The sequence below is a fragment of the Phalacrocorax aristotelis genome, chromosome 8, assembly GCF_949628215.1.
Source record: "Phalacrocorax aristotelis chromosome 8, bGulAri2.1, whole genome shotgun sequence".
NCBI classification, from domain to species: Eukaryota; Metazoa; Chordata; class Aves; order Suliformes; family Phalacrocoracidae; genus Phalacrocorax; species Phalacrocorax aristotelis.
In genome coordinates, this window is record NC_134283.1 from 22,449,724 (window position 1) to 22,461,724 (window position 12,001).

Here is a 12,001-nt window from a genome sequence, read left to right on the forward strand (position 1 = left end):
TTTGTTGGGTGTTTTTTTTGTTTGTTTGTGGGTTTTTTTGTTTGGTTGTTTTTGATTGGTTGGGTTTTGGTTTTCAGGTTTGTTTTTTATTTTGATTGGTGGGGGGTTTTTTTTGTTGTTGCTGATGCTTTGAGTTGTGGTTTGTTGTTTTTTTTTTTTAAAAGAAGCCTCCCAGCTGATCTCAAAGGGAGATTGCCAAAAAGCAGAGATTAGGGCTTCACAAACATATACACCTTTCAGACCCCACCAGAAGTATCCAGATTCTGTGAAAGCCCCTGAATTTGACTATTATGTCAAATATTCCCTGCTCACAACTGCCTGAGTTGCCAGAAATCCCGCAGGTCCATGAGACTCACTGCTGCCCCAGGAGCCATCAGGATCCAGCTCAACCCCTGAGAACTCCTACTGCTCACCTCATAGCTGTGGGCTGATCCAACAAAAACCTTCCCGATGTCCAGCTGGTCGAAGCTGAAGTGGAGCCGGGGTCCTATGCCTTCCCCTTTGATGCGCAGGGGCAGCCTCGTTTCTCGGCCTGGAGAGAGATTTCCATTTCAGTAGAATAATTCCTTCTGTTGCCCTGGATTTTCTAGGCTGCCTCAATACTAGTACCTCACTCTAGGACGGATAGAACCAGCTCTGGATGCTCCAGGAGAAGATACGGAACCTTTCTCCTCCTCAGGAGATAGGCCCTTGGGCTGGTTTCTAATTTCTAGCCAACCCCTTGGGCTGGTTTCTAATTTAGCAATCAGTATGCACCCTGAAGAAGTGATTCTGAGTTTGAAACATGATCTCTCAATTCCTTTCCATGCACTTAGATGAACATTTAAATCCATTCAGCAAAGGCACAAAACTCTCGAAACAGAACCGAAGATAAAAATCTGCTGTCTATACTGATGCAGTTGGCGATGACAATACAGGAATCGAGAAGTATGAGCCCAGCCAAGGTGAAGCTCCCTGCTGATGGCAATACACATATCTGAGTGCTGCCTAGAACAGGCAGAGAATCTCAGCCACTGCCTGTGCCCAAAATACAGCTCCATACCTGGGTGTTCCAGGGCTCACCTCCTGCAGCAGCACCTAAATAACCACAGGGATTTATGATCTCCAGAGAGGAGAAACACTCACCTATTGCCACCACGATACCAAAAGCTCAGCTTTATAAAGACACCTTAGCTGAAGCATGCTGAGCAGTTATGGAAAGCCAGCCTCCTCACCACTGAGATCAGATAAGCCATAAATATACCGCTAATACATCCCTTGCTGCAAAGGTAACTGAGACCACAAGGCTTATAGCTAACTCTGAGATGCTAATTTTCTTCCATAAGCCTGCTAAGATGACATAGTGCAAGACCTTTCAGTCTGAAGGCTGTTCTGAACCACTAGAGCAGCCTAAAGTGCCTGAATCCTGGCTGAAATTTTGGCTCGGGTCTCCCTACACTCACATTCTATTCTACATGGAAAGCAAGTAGCACAAGGAGGAAAAGAGAGCCCCAAAAGTTGTTTATAACCTTCACTGTAGCTTTTGTGCAAAAATACTGCTCTTTACTTCAAGCTTCTTTTGCACAATGCTCACCATTTATTAAAGATAAGGGATCGAAGGTTGCTTTTTTAAAAAAAAAAGTCTTCTGCCTAGTTATTCCAGAATGTCCCAAATGACTTTTTATTGCAAAGAGCAGCCCAGGTGTGACAACAGAGTGGCTAGATCACAACTTGAAAAAACTATCCTGGAACAGCCTTTTCAGTGATTATTGACTTTTTTGATCTTGCAACCATGGGATGAAGATGACTGATAATGTCCAAAGCCAGAAAAGAGCAGCTAGGGAGCTTTTGTTAAATTCAACTTTTTTAAAGGGGATCCAGCTAAAGTCCAGCTGATAGCAGAGACGAGACTTAGGCTTCACAGCTCAGGCATTAATTGGAGGGCTGTGTATTTCTATTTCACAGATATTATAAAAAAGGCAGTATTGGGTGCTCACTGTCAAAAGATTTCTCATCTTGCAACACTTGCGGCTTAATTTTCATTAAAACCTCTAAGTCAAAGCCATCAAAGCTCTTAGGAAATGGCAAAGATTTCCAAGTGACAAGCTTTTGACTATGATCATGCTGAGACATGTCCCATGGTCACTGTGATCGAAAAATCAGGGCAGTTCTTCCCCTTCTGCAGTAGGTCCTCACCATCTCCTGAAGATCCATGGAAACCATTCTTTCATCTACCCCTACACTGAACTTGAAACTTTAGGAAATCCCAGAAATTTTGCTCTTCCTCCCTCTAGGTGAATCTCAGAGTGGGTTTTTTCCCTAAGGAGAAGGAGCAGATTAAACTACAGACAGCATTCAAGAGAAGTGAGAGAAGGGGGGAGGGGAAAAAAAAAGTATGTCCTCCTCTTTGCTAGGAGCTGGGGCTTTCAGGACCATCCAGCCTTTGCCCAAGGCCTGGGTACAGGGCTGTGGCCCTGTGATGCTCCCACTATAACATGCCCTAAAGCACACACAAAGGGCATGGAGGAGCTACAGTCTCCTTGTCCTCAATCCCAGATGTGCACCTGGTACTGTGGGGCAAGGATTTGGATCTCAGTAAGAATAACACCTTGGCATGTCATGCAGGGTGTACAATTTGGCATTGCTGCCTTGCTTTCAAATAAATAGGGGTGTAAGTGGCCCAACAGTACAGGACTTTGCTGCCAAAGGAACAATTGCTGCTGCTTTCTGACACTCTTTCTTGTTCACAGAATGTTCCTGTGTTTTGTGACTGTTTTTGATGTGATTCTCATCTGATCACATCAACAAACAGTTTTACATGATGCAGGACAGTTCTGTCACAAGATGAAGGACTGATCATCATTTGGGATTTTGCTTCTCCCTGAAGGACTGGCTTAGAAAGCAGTTTTGCAAGGTGTAACCCAATACTGTCTGTGTGCAGACAAACCTAAAAATGAATTTTAGGTGCCTGAGCCCCTCACCGTGTGCTCCCTTCCAGCACCCAAGAGCCATGGCTTTATTTGCATGAATAACTAAGAAAGTTCATTTTGAGCTTAAATATTTGCCAAGAACAAATTTCAAACCACTTCTTAACTGCCAGCTTTGCTAGTTGCCCAGTGATGATTAGTTCTGTAAATCACCTGATCCAGAAGCATCTGGTAAGCAATTTATGGAGGCACCTGCAAAAAAGTGGAAGCCACCAAAGCCCCTTTCCAGTGAGGCATGAGATCCAGCTGCACAATTCACAGTGCCACACTGGGGCAAAGCTTCCAAATACTCCCAGAAAGGGACTGGCACACCATCTGCACATCACACTCCAAGGGTATTTGTGACTGGCACGCAAATGCACGAGGAAGGCAGTCACACTTCTTAGAGTAATCAAGAAGCAAAATCAATTGACTCCCTAGTTTAAGATAATTGTTTTCTTCTTTACACTCTTTTTTCACCCAGGCACCTTGACTCTGGGACAGTTTCCATCCTGACAATACAATGCATCAGCTCTATTTTGTAAGGGATGGGGGGTAGGTGCATCATTTAAATGACCTCCTAGAGGTCCTCTTCCAAGGACTCAGTGGAAGAATTAAGCTTTCCTGAGGGCCCATCAAGGTCTTTCAAGAGCAGGCTCCTCTTTCTAGACACAGATCATTTGCCCAGCTCTGTTTCCCCCCCAGACCAGCTCAAGAAGCGCATGCAAGTAGTTTACCTACTTCTCTGCAGTGAAAAAAGCTCTCCTGGCACAGTCCCTGGAGATCTCTGCAGCAAAGTGATGGGTGCCCCCATCACCAGAGCAAGAATCCCAGAGCCAGGAGCACAGCACTGAGCGAGAAATCCTTTGGGAGCAACTTTTTAAATCAATCCTTTCCTTCCACAGCTCTAAGAACTGCAGCTGGTCGGCAGGAAGACAGTTTGTTAACACAAGCCCTGTGTAATTACTGTAGGTGGCATTTGCCAAGTAAACCTGGTGCAATTACTGTATAAATAAAAAGCTGTTTCGTGACATTTGTATCTGTCAGCTTAGAGCAGTAAGGAAAGCAACAAAGTAGCCCAGTTAGTAATTTCAGCACGGAGCAGGAGCCTGGCTGCTGGAGGACCACAGGTCTTGCACCTCTTCCTCTTAGATGGCAAAACCCATAAAGTTCCCTGGATGGAAATCTGACAGCTATCTCCCACTCTTGAAAAACACCCTAAGCAGCACCATGCAGAGATGCAGAGGAAGGACAAAGTAACCCCATGCAGCTTGCTACAAGCATTCCCTGCTCTGTGCTATCACAGCAAAGTGATCACCTCTGCGAGGACAAGATGGTATAACTTGGGTGGGTCAGTGATAACTGCTCCCAGAAGAAGATTTGGCAGCACTTCTGTAAGACAGGGTGAGCATAAAGCTTGTCCAGCAGACTGCTCAGACTGATTTCCAGGGAGGGTGTTCACCCTGCTGAGTGCAACAAACCCTGTGCAATGCCACCAGTACACACCGTAGACTAGGAGCCCCAAGGTGACAACTCTCACGCAGGGAGAGAAGCATGTGCTGGCCAGAGATGGTCCTTTTGCAGCCACCACATGCTCAGCAAGGATCAGCCACCTAAGGTCTGGCAGCATCTGGGTAGCGGGAGGTGATCCAGGGTCTGGAGCACATTTGGAACTCTGCTCGTACCATCTCAGCAGTCTGATGAGGCAGCCACATAATAAAAACTCATCTTGGAGGTAAATGGTCTATAGGGGCTTAGTGCTCATCCACTAAAGCTGTTCTGCTGTATAGCTCTTTGGCCTTTACAGACACCTTGAAGCACAGGAAATGCTGGCAAACCCATGGCATGAAAACTTATCCCTTCACTGCCTTGGTGGTTCTGGGATCAGTGATCCAAGCTTGTAGCCAGGCATCCTGAGGGCTGGTCTTAGATAGGAGACCATGTGGAAACTGCAGGGACAGCAGGCATGTGCCAGCACCGTCTTGCTCACCACTGACCCTTCCTAGCAATTACAGAAGAACAGAGTGGGCTGGTTCTATCTGTGCCTTGCCTTCACTGTGGGTATCAGAAGCAGGAGAAAGGAGCTGTACCTGAGATGTCACAGTAGACCATTTGTTGATAGACTCTGGCTTCTTGAGGTTTAAAGATCACATTAATTTCAGCTGAAGAATTTGGCCAGACGTCTCCCTCCTAAAACAGAGCAGACAGCAAACCATTTATCTTCAAACGTTACATTTCTTTTTTTCAGCCAGAGCTCTGTAGCCTATATTTAGAGCATCAATGAAGAACAAGGAGCAAGTAACACTTATCAACAAAATTTGTAAGAGTTTGGAAGCAGCTTCCAAAAAACGTTCTAAGTCCCTTACCTTTACTGGCACCTGGTAGAGGCATTTTGTTAAATTAGGGCTATAACAAAGCAACCAAACTGGCTCACACTTCAGCAAATCAAGAAGGATTTCTTCAGAAGTACCAGCTGGTCTAAGGAAAAGGTGCCTCTCTCCTGCAAACCTTCCTGTACATCCCTGTATCACTACAGCTACGTGAACACTTCTGTTCCGATCCAAAGAGATTTAGAAAAACCAAACTTTTTTTCCATTCTTAGTTACAAAGGTGCTGCCTCTTATACCCTTCACCTGTACATGTATTTAAGTGTACGACTAGTTCAGTGAGTCGGGGCACTCAGCACCTAGCAGAACAAGCCCTCCTGCCTGGGGACCAGCGAAGAACAGAATCCTTGTTGGCTGCTTCTTCCCATGCCATGAGCAGTCAGCCAGCACGTAGGTTACAAAAGATCCAAGAATGAAGTTAGGAGTTGGAGGTATCCTGTTTATCTCTGCAAGGTGCATACACTCCCGTTTCCCTGAACACAGGCCCAAACAAGAAGATATGGGATTTACTTACAGCTCCACACCTCTTTCAACCCAAAAGTCAAGTAAAATAGCTCTTTTCCTTGTCATGCTTAGAGATTTAAGTCTGGGCCATGCTACTAGTGCTTCTGCTTCTTCCTTGGGTTCTCTTCTCTCTGCTCCCCTCCCAAAGAGTCCTGGCACTGGTGCTCAGTCCCAGGGAGCCCTGTTGCTCATTTTTAGAGGCAACCCTGGTTTATCAAGGCTCTCACTTGCTTCTTGCAACTGGTTTAAACAAAGGCACCACTTACATCCCCTCAACGCTTACCATTACAAATGTCTATGTGCATTTGTTGACATACAGATACCCATGTCTGACAACTGTAATAATACTCTACAAGCTTATAGGAGGAGACTAGAAGAACAGAGTTATTTTTTTTATCAACAAAGTGAGGCTTTGATTCTGCTTGCTCTTGGATATCCTCAGTACCTTGTCCAGAACAGCCTTGAACTGACTGGAGCCTCCAGCACTCCTGCAGCATAAATATTAAATGACTATAATACTGCCCATCAACTTAGCACTTATAGCTCAAAGGACAGTCCCCACAAAAATTAAAGAGGTATGACATGGTGAGTTATTGGGCTGCAGTTGCAAGTAATTCCCTAATGCAGTCTGCTCAGAGTCAACAGAACAAAGGGAAGAACAGGCAGAGAAAACTATTTTGAACACCATCAAACTATTACTACCACAATAATAAGGAAAAGGAAGTCTGAAAGCATAAAGTCACTTGGATTCCTCTCAAAACCTAGAGCAGACATTTGCCAGATCAAGTGTACTTTGTTTTTCTATCCAGCAAGCAACTGGATGAAGATGAAGCCTTATTATATGACAACACGTTTGCTTGAGGAAGCAAACTGGGGACATCAGCCTGCAACCCACAGTCAGTGTGGTAGAGAGCAGAACCTTTGGGTCCCATAGGGATGCTGCATGGACAGAGAACCCACAGAGTTATCTTGGATTTGCAGGAATAAAAGCATTCAGGGTGCTCTGAACAACATAAGCTCTGCTACAATGCCTGGAGCTTGTCTAAGCTCAGCCACTGAAAAAGAGAGGAAAAAAAAAAACACACCACCACAACACTCAGATGACAGATTTCCCTGGCTTGGCTAATTACAGTCTAATAACTCACCAGTGCTCATAATCCAGCTGCTTGTTGTGTGTTTAACAGCCTGAATTCAGTGGTCTCACCCTGGGCAGACTGTCCCTGGGGAGATGAAGATGCACTAGGCAGCTGCTTGTATTTGCTTCAAGCCCAACAGCTGTAGCTGAACACACATCTCAGCTCACCAGCTTTCTGTGCTTCTCCTTAAAGGGTGCTGCATTGGATGAGCTGCCCAGCGGTACTGTTTGATCCTCCAGCTGCTGTGGTCCTCTGCCCAGAGAGCTGCAGAGACCCCTGGTTCAGTTCCTTTGCCACCCTTACCAGCACCATCAGCTATGCAAACACTCACTGCTGCTATGCTGAGAGCGGTGGTGATGCTTGAGGTCTTTTGAGGTCTTCATCTTATAAAGGGGCATAAAGCAGGGAATAATAGCACATCCTGAGCCTTAAAACCGAAACACAGGAGTGCAATAAAAGGAATGGAAATTCAGCAACAACAGGGAGTGAAAAGGGTGCAATTTCAGAACAGCCAACCCAGATGACTCCAAGGGAAAGTCTTCATTTGCTCTGTAGAGCCTCACATGCCAGACAGCAAACAGGGAGAATGTATCAGAATGAGACAGGACAGGACCAGCAAGGCTGAGGGTGAAAACTGATGCCAGGATTTGACTGTAGTTCTGCAATCAGATTTATGAGGGCTGTGCACACCCAGATTACCAGGGGCATGCAGCTTAGAGTTTGTGCTGGCTGTCAGACGAACGATGCCTACCATAAACTGAGCAACTAATTGGCTGGGACTGTGTTATTTCTTCCAAAACTTTGGGATCTAACTGAAAAAGCAGAGTGAGATTTTTATGCCATGCCATCATTCAGTGCAACACTGGCTGCTCTAAAGCAAAGTTAACACAAACAAGAATGACGTCTCATAGAGCCAAATCATTCCTGGGAAACTCAGAGAGCATCCCTCCTTCCACCAAGACCATAAAACAAACTTCCCTGAGCCTAATGCAGCAGCATCAGTCTTTCAGGGCAACTAATAAAGTATTCTTTTGCTGCTTGTTTCTGCTGGATCACAGGCTGATGGTACTCACTGGTCTATTTTATGCGCCACAATCAGATATATTGGCCCTGTGGACACTTCGGGGCAGTTTGGTTATTACTCAGAGGTTGGCAGAGGCAATACATCTATTAATGGAAGCAAGTGTAATAAAATTCATAAGCAAAAATGAAGCTAAGCAGGAAAGGAAGAAAGTTAACACGAATCATTGGCCTGATGAATATGTATCTGCTAACAACAGAGCACTTTTCTAGCTGAGCAAGTTTAGCTGACTTTGGGATTTGATGAACTCCAAGGCTAGCACATCTGTGACAGAAATATAACAGAGTGATCTCACCCCACTGTTCTGGAGCACAGAAACAGCAATATATCATGGAGACAGGGATAGGGACAGACTTGACAGGGCAGGGAACCTAGGAAGGTGGTAGAGAGCCAGAAGGCTGGGACAAGAGTGGGAAACAGCACATGCTTGGAGCTCACAACAGCTCTGTCTTGCTATGAGCTGCACCCACATCAACTGTTCTGATCTACTCACTGTCAACTGAGCTCTGGGTGAATAGGACTAGGATAGCAAACTTACCTGTTCCCCCACTAAGCTCTGGCAGCCAGACAGACTGATACTCTGCATGCCTGAGCCCCTAACGTGACTTGCACAGCAATGATCCTGACAGCAATGGTAAATACATACAGGGAGACATTGTGACTACAGCAGGGAGGAGGTAATAGAAAGAGAACTTCATAAAAAAAATTCAGTAAATTCCACTTCCTGATTTTACAGCCCACAGAAACAGAGGCACAGCAAGGCTTTTAGCCACTGCAGAGTCCACCCAGGCTACCGTGGTACTTCTAATGCTCCTCTCAGGGCACAGAAAACCTTCCAGGAGCTCCTCTGGCAGGGCAGCGTCATTCACCCCAGCTTCTCCAGGGAGGTCCCAACACACAGGGGGAGTAAGGGCTGAATCTTCAAGGCATGAATACCCTCAAGTGTTCAGGAGAGACGTGGGAGTTTTCACACTATATAAATTTTATGTATCTAACTTGGATCATCTACAGGAAGTCTCGGGCTACAAAGCCTACATCCCCTTGAACGCAGAAGCTGAACTGCGCAGGTTCTCCACCAACCCAGGACACCTGAGTTTTGTGTCAAAGGCAGGCAGTAAGGATACCCCTCCTCCCCAGAGTAACATAATCACCTTTGATAGTCCTCACAGCACACCATGATGTACTAGCCCCAGGAGCGTACGGCTGCATGCTATCTCATAGTCCAGAGACCAGCCTCTGTATGTGCCCTGGGCTTTCTGCAGACACTGAGCTCAATACCAACAGCTGCCACTCAGAGGAATTCCTTCTGGTCTTTGCAGCTTTGGGTTACCTGTTTGGGCTAACAATGCCGACACTTATCCTGTTCTCAGGGGACCCTGCCTCTTGCCACAAATCTTCCTGTGCGATATTAAGTCCGCTCCTATACACTTTCTCCCCCTCCACCATGGGACCTGTCCCCATTCAACTCTCATCCCCACCTAACCCCTGCCCCCAGTAGCCCATACACATCTCTAGTAGGCACCACATAGCCGGGCCCTGGCAGAGACAGCAGCAATACCCTGCCTCCTGCTGCGTGCCAGCTCTTGCACCCAGACTGACATCTCAGATCAGTTCCTAGAGAGAAAACCATGCCTGCCTTCATCTTTGCAGGAAAAATTTGGAAACCAGCTCACAAGTGAAGGCAAGGCCCTGTCAGAGAGCTGGCTATGCCAGCTGGGACTCACTGTCCAAGGCTCCCTCTGCTTATGGACAAGTAGGCACAGAAGGCAGGAGAGCAATATCAGGGCTTTGCAATCTGCTCTGGCTGCCTGCTGATCTCCACGTGGGATATGAGACATTGCTCATGACACAGAAAGCCCTAATTTTCCTTGCCTCCTCCCATTCCTGCATCACCGTTGCTGTTGGAAGGGGAATGGGAGCTGTGTCAGTGCCTGGATGGCTTATGTCTGACACTAGAATTTGATCCTTGTCCAAGATAACCAAAACTGAACATCAAATCGGTGAACTTCCACTGCACCAAAAAAAAAAAAAATACACCTTCAGCAAGAACCTGGGAGAACACCACAAGTGTACATCTCCAAACAGTGAGAGAGTGGAAACGAGCCCCTGAAGGCATTATTCAGAGTGGCTGAGTCCCTGGTGGAATGATTTTTTCGGTACCGCCGAGATCGCAATGATTGCTGCAATGTTGCTGGGATTTCTCTGTACACTGTATAACTAACCAGCGCGGGAGGGAGCCTAAAGCTTTGGGCTGATGTCATTTCTTCTTTTACAACAAACAGATGAGGGTACAGCACAAACTGCCCCCCCTCGCCAGGGATGATGTCTTGCCATGCTCCAGGAAACCACTCAGTGATGCACCAAGATCCTGACAAGGGGTATATCTCCCTACATCCGAGCTGCTGGATCCCAATGCACAGGCAGATGAGGCTCCTCTAAGGTACCAGAGGAAACAAGCCTACAGACTAGCAAAAAACTCATCCCTTTATATGCATCAGCACAGCTCTCTGGAACAATCCTAATGGAGCATTATTACTAGAGCCTTGCACTCATATCCTCACTCCCAAGAAAAACTGCACCAGCAGTTAATAGACTCAGTCTCTTGAGCTCCTGATAGGAAATCACCATTCCAAAGAATTCAATGTGTCCAGTCAGAACCTTTTGGCAGTACATCCACAGATAGCTTCCCTGTATTGTCAGTTAAGCTATAAGCCAGACCATTTGACTTGAAAGGTGGAAGGCAAGAAGAAATATTCAGTTACACTTTACTCTACTATTTCAAGGCTAAAACAAATTCTTTAAAGAAATAACTATCCTGGGAAATTTCTCTCATTTTTACCTTTGTTACTGCTGTATGTCAGACTATAAAACTAGAAAATATTGTGAGTTATTTCTCCTGGGAAATGAAAATAGGCCGTTGAAGAGGTTCCTCACATTTCTGCTACCCCACAGGGAAAAAGAACTGCTGGTTAAAAGGATATGCTTCATTACCCACCCTCGCAGGCTACTGCTCCATGCATATGAGCCTCAGGACACTTCAGGAGGCAGCAGTCTGCCTGGGGTAGCGTGTTCTCTATAAGATGGCAGCTGAGTCAGAGCATGGAAAACTACCGTGGATGCTAACCAGGACACAAAACTATGCAGTGCTGTGAACACGATATTGCAACACCTCTGGCTTAATATCAGCTTCAGACAGTCTGCAACTGGCAGGTGGCATAAAATACAGATGGTAGATGTATGATGATACAGCACAAAAAGTCCAGCTGTTGTACCCTGGCTTTGCTACAGCGTAAGGCAACATGATCCATGGGGGATGGCACACCATGACTCTCAGCTACAGAGGTATGCAAGAGGCCAACCATAAATACATGCAGATCCTAAATTCCCTTCCCTCTGCTCCTAAATAATGAGAATCTGCTAGATCTCCACTAGCCTGAATAAGAAAAAAATGATCTTGAAAAGCTGGGCACCACCAACTGTTGGCCAAATCCTGTACTTTGTTTTGCAGAGGGGGAAGGCGATCCACAGAAAGGAAATCACTGCTCAAAGCACACAGAAAACCAAAGACAGAGGTGGCAACAGAAGTACTGAAATGACACCCAAAGTGCGTCCTGCTAGTTTAGGGCACTTAAGAGAAAGGCAGTGCCAAAGGTAATATCTGCCTCTTTCCATAAATAACTGAACCCACAGCAAGCTGTGCGGACCATAGCTCCCACTGGAGATGGTGCCTTCTACCAAAAACTTAAGTGCTCTGTAGTAACCTCTCATTTGGATGGGGATCAGTTTGGTTCCTCAGCTAGGGTGGAGATTTGCAGGGACAAACAGTGCTGCTACCTCCTGGCCCAGCCTCTGGATCAACAACAGTAGCAGTTTCATAACATGGACATCTTGAAGGCTGCCTCCACCATCTCAGAGTTAACACATGGTATTGAGGAGTCACTACCAGGC

General features: G+C 46.1%; 1 protein-coding gene across 1 annotated transcript in view; it reads right to left on the reverse strand.

The window, feature by feature from the left end:
* HYDIN (HYDIN axonemal central pair apparatus protein) overlaps positions 1-12,001 on the reverse strand; it is a 149,189-nt gene that overhangs the window by 97,851 nt on the left and 39,337 nt on the right. Inside the window, exons 9-10 of the mRNA XM_075101795.1 lie at positions 5,036-5,135; positions 414-532 (exon numbers count right to left, since the gene is read on the reverse strand). Of these exons, the coding sequence (XP_074957896.1) occupies positions 414-532; positions 5,036-5,135 (219 nt within the window). The remainder of the gene's footprint in view (positions 1-413; positions 533-5,035; positions 5,136-12,001) is intronic.